Below are 19,318 nucleotides of genomic sequence, written 5' to 3' on the forward strand. Positions count from 1 at the left end.
CACCTCACACCTCCTTTCCCAAAGCAACATTCCGAAATTTTTATAATATTACGAAAAATGTAGAATACAATTATTACTCTCGAGTGACGAGAGGAAAGAAAGGAAAAAATATGGTGATCGTGAAAAAGATCGAATTCGAGATTTCTCAAAGAATTTACACGGTTCACGAACTTTGTCTGTCCGTTGGGTTTGATGTATATACACTCAACTTAGAGGCCATTCCGTTCAGCGCACCCGGACCAAATTTTAAACTTAAGATTTTTATAAGATTCGCCAGGGAGATTTTTCGAATTACCTTCCTATGCCAAAAAATACGAGTAGTTTACTAGAGTTAAAATGAAAATTTCAATTTTCTAAAAAATGTCCCTAACAACTTAGCTTATATTTCATTCATTAATATCTCATTAGCAAACCTATACTGTGGAATTGGTAATTTCTGAGAAAATTCAGATGTAATTTACTTTTACAGTGAGTTATTTTTTGACGATAATCTCAGAGAAAACTCAAGATTCGTCTTATATATAATGAATGTGTGTGTATATATGTTCCCGCATAACTCTAGAACTGCGGGATCAATTATAACCAACCTTGGTACACAGATAACCTATAACCTGAAAAATAATACTGCGGAGGTAAGACCTCCTAGCACACCTAGGAGGGAGTGGCAGTGATATAAAAATGATCGAAAACAATCAGTATTAGTGTCAGATCCACAGTTTTCAGGGTTTCTAAGTTGACTGCTTACAGTTCTGTAAGTCCAACTTGAGCCCCTAGTGGGATTAGGACTCTTTCTAGCATACCTAGGGGGAGTTGGAAGGGAGACAAACAATAATCGAAAACAGCAAATATGTGTGTCTAATCCGTAGTTCTCGGGGTAGCCTAGACGAATAGTGATACCCCCAGTAACGTTTAAATCCAAGTTCAGCCTCCAGCAGAATCCCTGAGGAAGGAAGGAAATAGTGAAACGTAAAAATGATGGAAAACCAACAATGTTATTGTCGAGTTCACAGTTTCGGAGTCCCTAAGTTGACTACTAACAGTTCCAATGCCCTTTACGTCCAAGTTCAGCATGCATTGGAGAGTAAGAACTCTAGTGGGCGCAGAAAGTAGAGAACGTGTAAAAATAAAATTTTAAAAAATGACGTAAAGTTTCCAATCTATAGTTCTCAGGGTCTCTGAGATGAATAATGCCGCTCTCTATACCGTTCAAGTCCATGCTCAGCCCCCATTACCACCCCTACAGCAGTGAGGAGGAGGTGACATATAAAATTATTCGAGAACGACTAACATTAGTATCGAGTCCATAGGTTTCCATGTCACTGAGATTACTAGTCACTCCCAATAGCGTTGTCCAAGTTCAGCCCTCATCGGTATGGAGGATCAGAAGGGGTAAAAATCAAATGTCTCATATGACCCAGATTAGTGTCGAATCCATGGTTTTCGGAGTCACTAAGCTGTTAGGTGGCAACCTCGATAATACTTAAGCTCAAGTTAAGCCAAGAACGGGCATGTCAGCTATCTTAGGAATTTACAGTGGCAACGCTACTATATATATATATATATATATATACGCGAGGGCTATCCAGAAAGTCACTCACGTTTTTGAGGGATTGCACTAGGAACGGGGCAAGCGCCGCCGTTTTGTACACGGACTTCCGCCCATTCAGTGCGCAACCAGCTGTGGACGTGTGAAGTTCATGTTGCTTTTGCTCTGTTAACATGAGTGCTCCGATTCAAAATTCTGCCAGTTGTGAAGTGAGGACAGTCATATTTGCTTTTGTTGGTGAAAATCACTACTCCGATTGGCATTCATCGACAACACTGTGAATTTTACTTTAAGGATGTGATGAGTGAAAGTGGAGTAAGATGTTGGTGTCTCATGTTTAAAGACAGCTGCACAAACGTTCACGATGAAAATTAAAGTGGGTCACCGAACACTGTGACAAATTAACTAACTGAATCAATGACAAGATTCGTGAAGATCGCAATTTTACGATAACAGAGCTCTCGTTTGATTTTCCGCAAATTTTACAAAGCATATTGCATGAAGTTGTAACCCAAAAGTTAGGCTACCATGCATTTTGTGCACGATGGGTTCCAAAAATTTGGAAAAACAAAAACTCAGCTGATGACAGCTGCCTTGAAATTCCTTGAGACCTATAACAAGGATGGCGATTCTCTTATTAATCGTATTATTACTGGGTTGATCCACAAGGCTTGAGTTAAGCACGTTAAATTGTAAAACAAAAAACAATACATGGAGTGAGGACTCACCCCTCCCCTTCACACACACAAAAAAAAAAAAAAGATAATAAAAAAGCACATAAAAAATATACTTGCAAATCATGTTTGCCGCAAAATTTACGGCATTTTGCAATAGGGAAGGTGTACTGTTATGGGGCGTTTACACTTGGTCGATTTAGTCACTAAATCGACTCGCTGCATTTGCGACTAAATCGAAGCAACTAGGCCGAATCAGATCGATGGATGTGTTCAATTGTTTCAACCGAAATTGAATGCTGCTTGTCGACTCGCTCTCCTCTGGTCGATTCATATATCAAAATAGTACATAAATATATATATATAGCAAAAGACTGTGAAATATGTAATATTACAAATATTTGATTGTATATATATATATATATATATATATATATATATATATATATATATATATATATATATATATATATATATTGGGACATCACAATTTTATAGAATTACAAGCTCATTTGCCGAGTGCTGCCCAGACATTTATTTATCCCATTCTTCTATTACATAGAAAAAAGTAATTTATATTGATTTGGACTCTTTTCGATCAGCTTAACGACCTATGGATTCGACACTTCGGTCGTATCGGTTGTTTTCGAGTATTTTAACATGTCATCTTTTCTCATATATTGTTTGTAACAAGTTTGGTTAAAATTACTCCTGGTGTGCTAGACTAGAACATAACCACATACACAAACACACTCCACACACATATATATACGTACGTACACACACACACATCAATATTATCGCCGCCACTCGCTACTCTTTCCTGGCAACACTTGCTCTCCTCCCTAACACCCAAGCGGCTGATCGCCGCCTATATGCAAAGAGCTCCATTGGCTCTAATGTCTCACTTGGCTATACGCAGCGAGCGGCAGCAACCGCTTTCTGGCAGGGAAAGGCAGCTGTTTTTGCTCGCCGCGTAAATGTGCGGCGACCACCGCGCATATGATTGCTTGCAATGTCTATACCCTGCGCGGCAGTTCGCCGTCGCCGCTTGCGGTGAACTGCCGCCTAATGAGAAAGGGCCATTATAAATGCAAGTTTCATTGACAACCCAAAAATGTGACATAATTGATTTGACTTAAACAGATCCACAAAGTGTCATTTACTCTTGAGTGTAAGTTCTTTTCGGACGATTATCTCAAAACTGACTCACAACTTTGGTAATGTTGCATACATAAATATTTCATTAATAACTCTATAACGTGGCGTAAGTGATTATTCATCAACAAATTCTCTTGGAGTAGTTTACTCTTAGGGGGTGAGTTTTGTTCGGACAAAGTTTTTCGAAAACGCCTTATAATTTTATCCACGTTTTAAAAAAAAAAAGTTTTGGAAATAACTATAGCTTAACATGATTTAACAAATGGAAGAGAGCAAGTTTAATGTCGTGCCCCCTACCATTTATTTTTTGTTCTTTTACTGTAAACAGTAAATACATACGTTATACACGTAAACATAGGCTAATATCAAAATATTGTATTCATTGGTGGGAGAATTAGAAGGAAAGCTCCTTTTGTGAAGGAATAAAAGTATCCCTAGTGGATATGTTATAGCGTGTACTGCATTTCTTCTCAAGTACATGTCATATTTCTAAAAAAAGTGTTAATTTGCTCACTGACTTATTCAAAGTACAAGTGATGTACTAAGACCATCATTAATATGAAATACTGACAATGTAAAGAGGACAAAACAATTATGACACGGTTTATAAGTTTCTTGGGAAAATTCAGCAATAGTTGACTACCATGTAGTCCTTAAGACACTAGTTTCTCATCGAAATTTACTTGTAACTACTGGATATTTCAAGCTGTTTTTAAAAAAGAAAAAATGCAAAAAGTATTTACGAGCTGAGAATAATTTCTGTACGAAGCAGCTACCAAATCACTGAGGGTTAAAAAAAGACTGTCCGTATCTGAGAGTGTCCGTAAAAGGGAGGGTTCTTTTCCATAATAATACATTTGCCCGGACAAAAATGTCCGTATTATGCAGGTGTCTAAGGGACATTTCACTGTTACTACTTGAATACTGAAATTTCTGTTCTAAAATTCTGAGGTACAAACACACAACACACATTAAATTCTAAGGCACAGCAATTAACTTCTACAAACATGCAATCAAAAAAGAAAATTATTTCCGTCATAACTATGTAGAGTAAGTATATTTTAAAGCCTTTTCATTTAATTACAAAGACAAGAAATATAATGACACTGACAAAATACTTTGCAACCAATATTTAACTTGCTGCACTACGTACTTATCTACAACTGAAAACACATACAATATCTATTCATGCAGTCACATTGCCATCATACTACCAAACAATTAACTATAAAAAGTATCATGGTACATTGAATATATCTAGAATCTAAAACAAATATAAATACATGTGAGTCATCATCATTATTTATATACTTTGGAATGGTAAGAATCGTGTGAAGCCAGACACAAGATGCGAATTTAAAATTTGTTCTCTCACATATTTTGAAAAGTATATTAAGATGTAAACTTACATTCCTGATCCTGTTTTATCATCCTAATCTCTTCCTCCTGGAGGTAGGTCTCTATATTATTCAAAACCTGTAAAAGCAATGCACAAGAATCCTTGTGCTGAAGACCACTGTCAGTAACATTACACAAATACACATACATTTAAAACAAATGGTGCTTTTCACCAGGAAAATAAAGATTTAACAATATTTGAGAACAATAAGCAACAAATTAACTCATTAAGAAATTTTGCCATAAACAATATAGGCTTCGTCCGTTCCCTCGAATTGCCTGATTATCATCTCAAGTAACAGATTTCACTTATTCCTATCAGAAACAACAAGTGTAAATATTTATTAACAAATAAATGGCATATGGAATCCTAGTATTTGTAAAATCTTGAACTGACCCAAGGAAGAAGAATGAAATAAATAAATTAAAATGTGTCAGATTATCAAGATTATATTTATGTATTTTCCATTAATGCTCTTTATTCCCGTTATTCTTTTAAAGTATTGCGTGCTAAGTATGGATAGCCTAATCATAGAAAGTCTGCTGCATTATTTTGCACTGCTTTTGGTTTTGTATTATGCATTACCGAGCTGGATAAAGAAAAAAAACGCGACTTCTTTTAATACCATTAATTAGAAACTTCGAGTACTTACATTTACCATATGCACGCTCTTTCAAGGATGGATTACCAGTTGAACTCCACGATTTCAATTACTCACGGTAATCCCTTTCTGGGACAAAAGCAGAAACGATGACATTAAAAGGTAGATATTCGATATTCACAATTACAACGATAGGATTAATTAAAATGATCTGAGTAAAAAGAATCTACATGAACACTAAAAATTTAATCAAAGGTTGTTTTACCGCTTAATTCGGCTGTAAACGTCAGGGTAAGATTTCCAACCGATTATGTACGATTATGTGTTGTGAACTACTTTGGTACAACAAACATAAGAATATTTCGTTGTCAACTGGATACGCGTCACAGAAAGCTGCTATTGTACGCAGTAGTTTACTTGAGATTTTAATGTTTAATGAGTGAGATCAGGGTACGAGTACTCTAAAGGCAACTTGAACAATAAATTGTCTTATGATGTGGTTAGACTATGCCAATACAAAGATTATCTCATAGATTAACTCTTCGTCTTCACTATCATAGGTATACTGCCATTATTGGCAGGTCACTTGCCCAACTGAGAGCTTCTATGCTTCATGATCTTTTGCTAACCCCTTCGTCTTCACGTACGATTCTTCTGTTCGTAAATAATAAATCGATTCCAGAAATAGTCGGATCATATGAAATACATTCCAAAATAATATAAAACAACGATGAATTTCAGATTATTCATTAAAAATACGCAATTGAAAATGAATACAAATTATCTAGTATTCGCAAGCACGAATGTATTGATCATGAATATATGTATACATGTATGTATTTAAAACACGATCATATATGTATGACCTCCCTAGATGAAATGTGTAGCGCTATCTTACACTTTCAGACAATTCGATGGATACATTCATTAGCATAATAAGAAATAATCAATAAAGAACATAAATATATAAACAAAAAAAAACGATAATTTTATTAAAACAATTGAAATTAATAAAAGTAAATAAAGATTACACAATTGACACCAAAATGCTAGAAGAAGAAGAGGAAAGAGAATACAAGGTATTCGTACATCACTTAAAAATAATGGATTATGTTGGATGGGTAAGGACTACTCTGATTTAGATATTTTTTTAAAAAAAATAAAATCATCATATATAAATTCCAATACAACAGAGTTGAGTGTTTACTGAATTTTAAGAATATTACATGAATTATGTTGAAACGCTATTCTATGATGAACCCACATTATGCATCATAATAAGCAAGAGTTTCCAACTTAATTTGTGTTACATGAATAAAAAATTACACCTATACTACATGAATAGAACAGTGAATAAAGAACTAAGTTTTGATATAAAATATCTCAAAATATTATGACTACATGAGCTTACCTGAATTCGAAGCTGTAAAGGCGCATCTTCACCTATCAACAGTTGATGATACAATGTTTTAAGTTCCGTCCCCAGCATAAAATCGTAGTATCTAATGCAAAGAGATCCCACAGCTTGTAATGTAATTGTTTGCATATCTTGGTTAGGTTTATGTACAAAATACATCAACGTCTCGAACACCTGGTCCTTAATGTCTTCCTACGAAGAGGAGGAAAAAGTCATTGCAATAATTCGAAGTAATAAATACAGATAATGAATTGAATAATGGAAGCTGCACTTATATATACAAAAAAGATCTCGTCAAACAACATATATTAAAAACTCAATTCTTATTTCCTAATACAAAATAAATGTTTATGACTTGTTACTATTTCGATATTAAATCAATGTTTTTAATGTAAACCTGTTCCAAATGCCTAAACAGAATGTTCCAACCGTTGTAATATTCACAACTCGAGGATATATATGTACGTATATGAAGCTACTTTTAAAAATATTCTATTAATGTAATCTATTAAATTGCTTGTACGGCTACTAATACTGTAATAACTTCATCTTATATTAATGTTATACTTACGGGCAAGCTCTCCCTTACATCCGGATTTGTAAAATCAAAATGTCGAAGTAATAAGCCAACTGTAAAAACAGCTCTTCGAAAAAACGGAAGGTATTTGCGGATCCTTGGATCAGATGGATCCTTTTCATGAAGCTTCTTGAACTCCGTTAAATGACCTGAAAAATAATAATAATAATTAGTGTTATAAAATATGTATATAATTTTCCTGGTAACATCTAATAGTATTCATATTAATCTATGCCAAAATAACTTATTCTTTGTTTCGTTATATTGCTGCACATTACTCCATACACTTACGTTGGAAACTGCTAGTGTTATTGAAACAAACGAACTTACAGAAATAATAGAACATGGTTCCAGAGATATGCTGTTTACTGTACACTATGCATGTCACATTGAAAAAAAGAAAAAAAAAAAAACTTTGGTTACATCTTCTACATTCCAATGTTAAATTATATTAAGTGATCTAGATTTCATGCCAATGTTAATTATTATTATTATTTTAATACAGCACCTGTCTTAAATGCTTTTCTATGAACATATATTTCTCGACTTTTACTCTCAACTAAGCAAGTGTATTCTTTTACCTACTGGAGAAAAAAAAGGAAAAAAAAAAAACAGCAAAGACTGCATGAATAATTAAATCAATTGTCATTAGATTTTTAAGGTGTATTAGATATGTGCTTGAGACCACGACGCTTGGGTAAACGAAAAAAATCTGAATTTAAAAAGTAACGAGAAATAAACTAAAATCATTCGAAACATATTAACATAAATTACGTACAATTATAGTTTTTAATTTGGAAATGATTACTAGAAGTCTCTTCCAAGTGACAGAATGTTGCCTATATTCTCTTAATAACATTAGTATTACAGTCTTGCAATCCTAAAATCCTAAATGCAATCCTAAAATATCTAACCTAATTCATTGCTGTACTTTATCCCATTAAACACGGAAATAGCGAAAACTGAAGTATTAATCAGAATCTAAAAAAGGACCAAAAGGATCATGTGTATCGCAGTACAATGTATACTACTGATTAGAGAATGAAAACATCTAAGCGTAGACGCAAATACGTATATTTCTGAATCCACAACAACTCTGAATTCAATACAACCTCCCATTTTGAACAAAGGATTACAAGAATCTACAGCACATATTGAATATACTTTCAAAACTTACTGTAAAACTTCACTAAATATCGTATCAGATACAGCCCTCCCTTAGTCATCAAAGGAAAGATTCACCGAGTCTGCAAACGTTTAAAGATAAAGTGGTAGGCGAGGAAAATCTTTAAGTTTTACGTCCCACGGTTATGCCTGTTAGGCTAAAGGAGACGGTGATGATGAGAGATGAGTGAAATGGTGGAATGAAGAAAGTGGGAGGAAACGGGAGAACCCCGAGAAAACCCACGAGCACGATGTTTGTCCACCACAAAGTTCACTTGGCGGGGGCTGGGATCGAACCCGGGACCCCAAGCACCAGAGGTGAACGCTCTACCACTGAGCCACCGCGCCCCCTGGTAGGCGAGGAAGAGAATAAAATTAGAGCTTACTGGAAGTTAATGGTTCTGCTCTGTCAAGAAAAACTCCGCAGCATATTTCGCGAAAGCAAGACTAACCCACATTTTTGGGCACGAAATTTCATTATTAAAGAAAAAAAAACTCGCCTTGGAATTAGAAATACACGGTATTATATGGGTGGCTCAAATACGAAATCACTCCCTGTAGAGTGTTTAATGAACACACATAAAAATAAAAGTGTCACTACAATAAATAATATAAATGCCTTACAATTTTCTTAGATCCCAAATGAACGTGCAAAGTTAAAGGTACTTTCGTACAATAATGAAATTTACTGTATGCTGTCGCTTAAACATGTCAAAAACTGCATTGAAAAACGATATGCAGGTGTGAATATTTCTTTACTACCTAGATAGTTATAGGGTTGTTTTAGATTCGGTGGCTGACCGATTGGGCAGCTATAAAAGATTGTCTTTTTAGAATGAACGATCCTGCACTACAGCTATGACCAAGCTGATGTTTTCAAAATCGAAATGTTAGAAATATATATTATTCAAGCAAGATCTTGTTGTTGTATGACACAAATAAAACCAATTAAATAATTATAATATATACTCTACCACAGAATTAATATCTGAATTCGGCTCTTCATGGTATGCTAGATCTCTACCTGTCCATTTTCACATAATAATCGTCTGTGTTTTGTCACTGTGTAATATTTCGATGCTCCGTAAATTGATCAACAGAAATATTTATGCATCAAGATCGACATTACCTTATGGTGTCTCGGTGTTCATGCAATTGCTGCAGTGAAATGGATATACCTTCTAAAATAATATGTAGATAGTGGAAACTTATTGTTTTGTAATACATACACTGTATCTGTTCGGATATCAACACGAATAATATAAATCACTGCATCTTCCAAGACATTCTTTCTTAAAAAGGAACGAACGAAGCGATTTTACCATATTTAAGAATCACAACTATTACCTTTATTATTATTATTATTACCACTCGCGTGCACATTTTGAGATGCAAGAAATGAGGTTAGAATCGTTAGATATGAATATAATTCAGTCCCAAATGCATCAATTAACCCTAATGCAACACTTATTTCCAATTAGGAACACTGGTATTTACCTCAAGGATTTCCCCAACAAAAATTGCTTCCGCAACTGAAATTAGCTTTTCAGTAATTAATATCTACCACCACACAAACAACTAACGCGCCCATCTACAAAAAGACGTTACCCACAGCAGGCTCAATATCTACTCCATTCTTTCACACTTACCATAGTATTTTCGAAAGCAGTCCCGTATAAGTTTGTAATTGTGGGTAACGTTATTAACAACAGATCCAAGACACGAAAGGCAACTCGCGACCACAGTTTTGTCATGCTGTAAAATAAGTTTCACGGAATCTTCTTCCAGTTGTGCCAGAAATGTCTCACTTGGATGCTCCATCAATGGTACCACTAATTCCAAAGTTCGAGCCACACTACTTATGATCTGATAATCTCCCTGCGTCTGAAAGATCACATACAAAGAATCAAATTAACAATATAAAGTACGTATTATAGGAATAGCACTACAATGCTATGTGTATCTCGTAATAGATCTTTGTAGACAAGCCAATTTGATAAAGCTTTGAAAGTATTATAAACTGTATTCCGAAATAAAACACTCTCTTTCACAATAAGAAAAACGTATTTCCAAACCAATGGACAGCGATATCCATTATTTAAATTAAATATTCTGAGGAGAAAAAAAAAAGCGAACCGTGATAAAAATGTGAAAGTATTTACATTTATTTCACAATGGAAATGATACTACTGCATTAACAATAATACAAAAGGCGTTCAGTAAGTTCTGTACAGATGCACATAATATTTTTATGTTACAAAATGATGATGAAACTTTACGTGAACATACTTTCATCATCTGGCTTCAAAATGGTAACAATTGTTTCCTATTGTTCATAGGTAGACCACAATGGACACTGAAGTAGACATCAGGACCTGACAACAAACGTTAATGGAATTCTTGTTCAAAACCGATGACGAATCAGCCACATCAACTCATAGAAAGTTGCTTCCGGTTTACAGGAATCACACATTGGACCGCGCCACTATCATGCTGGTTGCCCTCGAAAAATGTTCCAGGCCAGGCCAGAAAATTATGTATTTCTTTTTCTGGGATCAGTACAGTGTCATTTTCATAGACCTCTTAGGACGGTCATAATTAACAAGGAGCGTTATTGTTTCTTACTGAGTAAGGTAAGACGTGCTCTGCAGACCAAGAGACCGGAGCTGAAAGGTAAGGTCATAAAACTCTATCATGACAATGCCAACCAAGTCTCACACTGCCATGATGAAACGGTAAAAACTCATGAAAATGGAATGGGAAGTCGTCCCTCAGCCTCCCCATAGTCCAGACTTGGCTCCTTTCACACTTCTTACTGTTTGGTCGTGTGAAGGCACACCTGCGAGGAAAAACATTCGACGGTGACAAAGCCCTCATATTTCTTGTGTGAAACAATGGTGTAGAAGTCAGCCTCTGAATTTTACCAAAGTGCATTCAAGGCATGCAAAGAACGTTGGACGAGATGCGTCACAACAGATGAAGGCTACATTGAGGGACATGGTCTTGTAGCCAAAGGATCAAAGTATGTTCACCTAAAATTTCATCATCATATTGCAACTAATAAAAATATTATTTTCATCTGTACAAAACTTACTGAACGACCTTTGTATGAACAAAATTGAGAAGATGTTATTTTCAGTTAATATGAAATCAATGAATACTTTTAATATATGGTTATCTTTATACACATTTAAAGTATTTCATAACTTAAAATTTTGAAGCTAAACCTGTTAGTTTTGACATTTTAGTTATTTACTTATACGAAATGTAACTCTGTATTTTTCTCCTTTCTTTCTTTCTTCAAATTAGATCTAATAATTACCAAGAATCAAAGTTTCTTTATTTGACGAAAATGATATACGAGACTAAAGAAAAATCCTAACTTCTTAAGATTTCACACATGGACTTTGAACTGATATTTATTATTTCTCAATTCTTAATTCTTTATATGTATTCATTAGTTTCTGTTTAAGTATTTAGAACAACAGACGCCAAAATATGAGTCTTCAATGTTAAGACTCATTTGTCTACTATGTATCAACTAATTCCAGAAATGCAAGCAAAATAGTGACTTTTCTTACCTGGCATTTAAGACTGAGGTAGGGCTGTAACGTAATCGCATGGTTCACCAGAAGCTGAGGCCTAATTTTAGCGAATAAATATAGCGTTGTAAGGCAAGCAACTAAACGTTGAGAGGCACCACGAGTTTCTTCTTCTCCAGTTTCACCATTTCCAGTATCATCTTGTGTAAGACTTGTTTCTTCTAATCTTAAAACATTTTCTATGAGGCAATCGACTATCTGACGACAGGCAGTAAGTAATGATTTTGGTGGCTCAACTTGAACTTTCGTAGAATCTTCTTTGTCTTCTTTTGGCTTGAACAACTGTAAATACGTATTAAGTAGTTAACTCAGGTACTACTAAAATTAAAATGAAAGTAGCAAACATTTAAGTCTGAATCCTATGCATGTAATATACAGAAGAAATTACGGTGGTACATTCTAGCCCTTCACTATCTACTAATTACTGGAAACTATAATATATATTAAATGTCAGGATTGTTTAAAGTGATACCACTTGAAGAAATGTAGAGACAGAATATTTTAAAATACAGTTGTTTTTGTACTCGAACATTTATACTGGAATTCAATATCTATATATAACTATTTTTTCTTTAATATTCGCATTAAATATAATTGCTTTAATACATGGATACATACACGTATACACGAAAAAAGAAAATATTCTGTCAACAGTGTATGAGACTATACTTACACTTAACAACAGCTGCTCAAACCAATCCAAACCAGTATCTCTGCAAGCAGCAACCACGTCCGTAATATTCATAACCTTCCTTAAAAGTGCAACAGAATCTACTGTTGGACGTTCACGGACAGGAGTAAACCACATATTCTGGAATACCTCCATGACAAGCTTGCGAATCCCTGAAACAATATGACACTTTCAGTTGCAATGATACATTCTTTCGATAAAACAATATTAAAATTACCAACGTAATTAAATCTTCAGGTATAGAACTAAAAAATATATGAAATTTCATATTTACAGTGCGAATTCCAGGTTGGAACCAAAGAATCATAAAGCAGGCATGAAAACAAACTATTAAATCAGTATCACGAAACACAAAGAAAACCCTGATGAGCACTGACACTATAAGACAGAAAGATGATGTAGGAAGATATAGCATGCGAACTCATCCGATCACGATTAAACTTCATCTGCTATATAAGCGTGTGACATAATATGCTGTGCAAGTTTCCGTTCCCGATTTATGGGCGGTCAAATTTCAGTTACATTTTTAAAACAAAAGCAGCATACACCGAACTCATCTAATCCAGATCAAAAATGGTACGTTCATAGATTTTTGGTCTGCTATTTAACCATGTGAATATTATAGTGTGCAGGATTCTAGTTCCTAAGTTATGCACAATCCAAGTTCTAAATGAATTCATTGGGCATAATAAAAATGTTATCAAATGCTATTTAAAAATCAATTAAAAGTTCGCACTGGACACACACACACACACACACACACACACACAAAAAATCAAATGGACGACTTTTTTAGGACTATACATATTTCACCTGGAAACCACGTGTTTGCCTTAAAAGCAGAAGATACTAAAACAGCAAATAGTGTGTCTTATGCGGGTAATGAGTCTTGCGATATTTGAAACAGTCTCCTCCGAAACTGTGTGATGAATCATAATTGGACGATTCTAAGTTTATCAAGGAATAAATAACAAATAGAGAGCAGTATATTTAAGTAATAGCTGCTGGAAAAGTAAACCTAATAAAAATCAAGTAATGTTTTATATAATAATTTTAAAAAATCTACCGAGATGAAATGGTTTCAACGAGAAAACGACAAAAAGATAAACCTTGATTTCTGTTTACCCTCAGGAGAGTACGACTATGGAACACAGACTCACAGAAAAATGAACAGTACATTATCCCTTCCTTCAGCGCACCTCACAACGCACTGAAAGTAAGATGAAGTTTTAGTGTCACTGGATAGTCAAACGATGGTCTTTTATAAGCTATGAAAATTTTACAAAAGGGAGGAAAGTATTCAGTGGAAACAGCGGTAATTTCATGCTAGTTTGAACACTTATTTTGTTATGTTATGCAGATGTATAACAAAGTTTAAGTACGAAGTTGAGGGTAAATAAAAAGCATTTCTAAAAACTAAAGAGGAAAAAATCAATGTAGTAATCTTGATGAGTGTGTTATTGCGAAACAATTGGTGGTAATGTTGGTTCGTAATGTGTGCAATACTTCCTGGACAACTATATGGTTTGTTTCATACGAACACAATTAAAATGTCTTTACTTCTTATTTTATATGAGGGAAGAATTAAGGGAAGGAGTGATGATCCCAGATCTAATGTATTGCTTCGACTAATCTGTTTTACCACATTTGATGATTCACCGAAGCATAGGCTTCTTAACCTATTATTATTATTAAACTTCAAAATTCTCTCATGCTTTTAAACATTCTGATGGAAAAAAAAAAAAATAGATTTCAAATAGCAAGAATCATTAAGATACCATATTGATATCTGAAGTGTTTATGCAAAATAACCCAAAACACTACACAACTCAAATAACAAGAATGAAAAAGATATGGAGAACTACTAGCAGCAAGGGTAACTATCACTTTTCCGACACGCAACCCTTCATTACTTCTTCAGAAATTAATACTAATTTAAGAGTTTTACGTCAGAAATACTCTATTTTTCATAATATGCAAAAATACTACGGATTTCTGCTTCATCAAGTTACTACACAAAATATATTCTACATGGAGACAGCGATCTTGTTTGTTTGCACCCCTATTTCGTAAAGTTTTGGAAAACTTTTTTTCTTACCTTCTTCGTCATTTACACGTCGTATCATTTTTACACAGATCTCAGGTATTTTCGGAAATTCGGGGCATTCCATACAAATGTCTTTTAATATTTTTATTACACGCTTCCGTACACTAACTCCGGTATCCTGAAAAAATAAAAAAGCGAAACATATTGTATTATATAACAAATATTTAAAAACTACAGAAATAAGAGACAACCACATTGAGCTTATAAAATAAGTAATACACACTAAAACACAAACAGTAGTGATTGATTAATGACTATTAAGTATGAGAAAGATACAAGAGTTTACTGAAAGTTTAGCAGGTAACAATAAAAGGTCCAGTTTCAAAACTGTACCTTTTGGTCTGTAAAAATTCGGACATCATTATTTACTCCTGTCATTAGTAATATGAAATCACAACCGTCATAAGGTACTCGATGTATGGACACAGAATTATCCAATCAGAGCAGGGGACTGTGGTACAACCCACGTGGTCCGAGATGCGAGCGCCGACCTCGAGAGTGGCTGTTCCGAGAAGCGGATTGGGTGGCGTAGTGGTTAACCCATCGGCACGGTATGCCGGAGGTCCTGGGTTCGACTCCCGGTCCAGTCAGTTACTTTTCCACTCTTTGTGTGCCATAGAATTCGCATCTATAGAGAATTCTGGTGTGTAATAGTTGGTTGTTTTCTCTTTTCATTAGTATATAAATTTCAAAACCATTTAAAAGTATTGTAATTATTTTCTTTCTGAATTTTCTTTGCGCTAACATTCCAATTGCTGTGAATTACCTCTAAATTATGAACAACACTGTTTTACACACTATATTATCTGATACATTTCCTGAATTTCAAAATCAAGGGTCTTAGTGATGGTATTTTTAATATTCTCATCAAAACACTGTTTCCGTAAAATATATGCAATTCATACTCACCAATATCCTAGCTGAAAGCATGTCATAGTATTTATCGATCAATTCAGGGCGACTCAGAACAAACTTTCCAACTAAATCAACCGCCGCTTCTCTTACTGATGTGGAATGGTCTAAAAAAGAATGATGAACGCCCATCTGCATATCAGATCTTCCCAAAACTCCGGGGTCTGCATCTACCACCATCGTTAAGCACTTCATCGCTTTTGTGCGAATCGCAATCGAATTTTCTGTCAAAACACGAAGAATCTGCAAAGAAGACGGACATCAGTTATTAAAATGAGAATAAACTGCAACAAGTTTCAAAAGAAAACTAACAATTTTTTACACTTCATTAGACACGTGTTAAATAGACGTACACAGAATGACTAAACCATTATAAAAAATAATAATAATGTCCTTGCAACTAAACTTAGCTTCAAATATTCTACTACAGAAAATTAGTGAAATAGTTTTCTCTACAAAGCACATAAACAGGTTATTTTGAAATAAGATTGAGAATGCAAAATTTCAAAAATGCAAAATCTAATGGTCCCCTTATGTGATATAATGCACTTTCGTGCTATACGACATGCTTTAAGACACAAATACATTCGTAACTGATTTATTATCTCACCAGAATTGAAATCCGCGTTATTCCTAACACCATACAACAAATTCAAAACACACCTTCACACACCTGGCTCTAAGAATATGCGAAAGAGAAGACATAATTATAATTAAATGCTACTGTCAGTATGGGTGTTGATTTGACGAGCAACTAACCGGCCCTTAATATTCATGTAGCATACACTAAAAAAATGTACTTTACATTTCTTGTAGATGTATTTGCCTGAGCTCATGAAAGATATGTAGCGACAATGTGTCGCCAAATGTTGTATCAGTAAGGTGTATTTTCTTCTTTCACTTAAATTTGGGAATAATGTACGAAATAAATATACTGAAATGGGAGGACTGACTAATGAACGCCAATAGTTTTATAAACATCTTTATGCAAGACTCCAGTACAGCCAGATCAAACACAAAGAATTGAGGTAGTTGCACAGATGCGTGCATTATGAGAAATTTTGCAATGGATACGTCAAAATCTGCAGCGGGAGTTTACAATATGTAATAAGGTCATTAGCAACTCCCTCTGAACATCCGCAATGTTTTATAAAACATTAAGTGATTCAAGTATGACTCGCATAAGTTTATTTTAATTTACTCTATGCCAGTCATTTGTATTAAAGTAAATGCAATGGTTCAATAAGTAACTTTCCTTAAAGTCAACTTTTCCGCTATGCATCACTCAAATGAAGCATTTACGAACAAACTAGTGAGTTTACTCAAACAACACTTCACACATTCCCTGTATACTTCACAAAACTCCAGACTGTTGGTAAGATCTTATTTGCCACCTCGCTTGTTAAAGTAAATATTTACCTGTTTCAAGTACGCATCGAAGCTTTGGGAAAAAGGCCTCTTTGACGCTAGGTATCTGGAAATAAGTTCGGCACTTTCGTAGTCTATGTACGTCTGCAGAACCTGAGTTTTATTCCCAACACTCACAGAATCATCGAATGGCCTAATCTTGCTAATGAGAAACAACTTTCGCTTCTCTATCAGTCTGTAACTTTCAGCATCCTTCTGTTCATCAGACTGTTTCTGATTCTTATTCCCATCTTCCTCGTCTTCAATTTCAGAAGGCTCACTAATTTCTTCCTCACTGCTCTCGTCTGTAAATTTAATGTAAAAATCTCAATATATTCTTTACGATATTAATACACAGTATTGATAAAAATACATTACCACTAATTTTACTACAAAATAAGTGAATTTCGTTTGACAGTGTGAAATTACGGTAGACTTACAAAATATGTGAATTCAATACTCAAATTTGAAGTAGTACATCTATAACTATAGGTGCAACAAAGGAATAAGATCAAAGATGCAACCTGTTCCTCGGGGTACGCCCATTTCCTCCCACATTCTCATTCCGCCAATTTTTCCATCATCATTCACACGCCTTAACCTTTAAACGACGGAGGGATTTAAATGCCGCAGCCCTTTTTATACGGCGCCATTTAAAGCGTTTTCGTAAGAGTTTACAAACAAATCCATATCTTCACCCCTATTTATCCTAGGATCATGGTTCATACCTCATTCTCTTCAGAATGGAGCTGGCTTTCAAATGGTACCACTTGCATGCTCGTATCATATACCAGGAGAGGGGAAAATGATTTTAAATATAAAATTTCGTAGGGGGGGAATTTTTTTCCACACTTTGGGCCCCTCTGGAACGGCCCTGTGTGAACGTAGAGATCTCAAAAAAAATCTGGTAAATAGTACTTGGTATACTGAATGTGTGTGCTAAATTTCAAGTTTATATCTTGAATACTAAGGGCGGGAGAAATTTTATCAAGAATTCCCACAATGCCCCAAATTACCGCAAAACACCATGATCTCAGGTAAAAAATTTCCTGAGACATCTCTATTTACCCTAGAACTACAATCTGCCAATCATTCTCTTCAGAATAGAACTGCCTTTCAGGCGGTACCATTCACATGTCTCCATCATGTATCTAAGGCGGGAAAATCCCGATAAAAGGAATTTTTTGGTGTAAATATCCCTTTTTTCAAATTTTAGCCCCTCTGGCTCCCCCCTGTTTTAACGCAGAAATCTGAAAAAAAATTCCGTTAAATACTACTCGGTGGACTGAATGTTTGTGCATAATTTCAATCTTCTAGGTGCAAAAATAGGCCCGCAAAAAATTATATATACCGACAACGTCCCATATTCCCCTATACAGAAGTATATTTTGATAAAAATTCCCTGACACATCCCTAATTACCCTAGGGTCATGTTTCGCCCATCATTCTCTTCAGAATAGAACTGCCTTTCAGACGGTACGACTCACGTGTCTCCATCATGTACCTAAGGCGGGAAAATCCCGAAGAAAGGGATTTTTTTGGTCTAAATATCCCTTTTTTCAACTTTTAGCCCCTCTGGACCCCCCTGTTTTAACGCAGAGATCTGAAAAAAAATCTGATAAATACTACTAGGTTTACTGAATGTTTATACACAATTTCAATCTTCTAGGTGCAAAAGTAAGCCTGCCAAAAATATATATATACTGACAATGTACCATATTCCCGTATACAGAGGGATATTTTTGAAAATTCCCTGAGACATCCCTAATTACCCTAGAATCATGGTTTGCACATCGTTTTCTTCAGAATAGAACTGCCTTTCAGGCAGTACCATTCACATGTCTCCACCATGTATCTAAGACGGGAAAATCCCGAAGAAAAGGATTTTTTGATAAAAATATCCCTTTTTTCAACTTTTTCCCTCTCTGGATCCCCCCCTGTTTTAACGCAGAAATCTAAAAAAAATCTGTTAAATACTACTCGGTGGAGTGAATGTTTGTGCAAAATTTCAATCTTCTACGTGCAAAAATAAGCCCGCCAAAAAATAATGAACATAGGCT

General features: G+C 34.8%; 1 protein-coding gene across 4 annotated transcripts in view; it reads right to left on the reverse strand.

Moving 5' to 3' along the window:
* Positions 1-19,318, reverse strand: part of Nipped-B (Nipped-B cohesin loading factor) — a 212,886-nt gene that overhangs the window by 43,394 nt on the left and 150,174 nt on the right. For 3 of the 4 annotated variants that reach the window (XM_081762740.1, XM_081762738.1, XM_081762739.1), the window contains exons 17-25: positions 17,271-17,563; positions 15,849-16,094; positions 14,931-15,057; positions 12,815-12,984; positions 12,121-12,423; positions 10,189-10,423; positions 7,370-7,524; positions 6,793-6,990; positions 4,791-4,887 (exon numbers count right to left, since the gene is read on the reverse strand). In XM_081762740.1, the coding sequence (XP_081618866.1) occupies positions 4,791-4,887; positions 6,793-6,990; positions 7,370-7,524; positions 10,189-10,423; positions 12,121-12,423; positions 12,815-12,984; positions 14,931-15,057; positions 15,849-16,094; positions 17,271-17,563 (1,824 nt within the window). The remainder of the gene's footprint in view (positions 1-4,790; positions 4,888-6,792; positions 6,991-7,369; positions 7,525-10,188; positions 10,424-12,120; positions 12,424-12,814; positions 12,985-14,930; positions 15,058-15,848; positions 16,095-17,270; positions 17,564-19,318) is intronic. The other variant, XM_081762741.1, reaches the window with a different exon arrangement.

Source organism: Thermobia domestica, chromosome 6 (assembly GCF_964235325.1).
Source record: "Thermobia domestica chromosome 6, izTheDome1.hap1.1, whole genome shotgun sequence".
NCBI lineage: Eukaryota > Metazoa > Arthropoda > Insecta > Zygentoma > Lepismatidae > Thermobia > Thermobia domestica.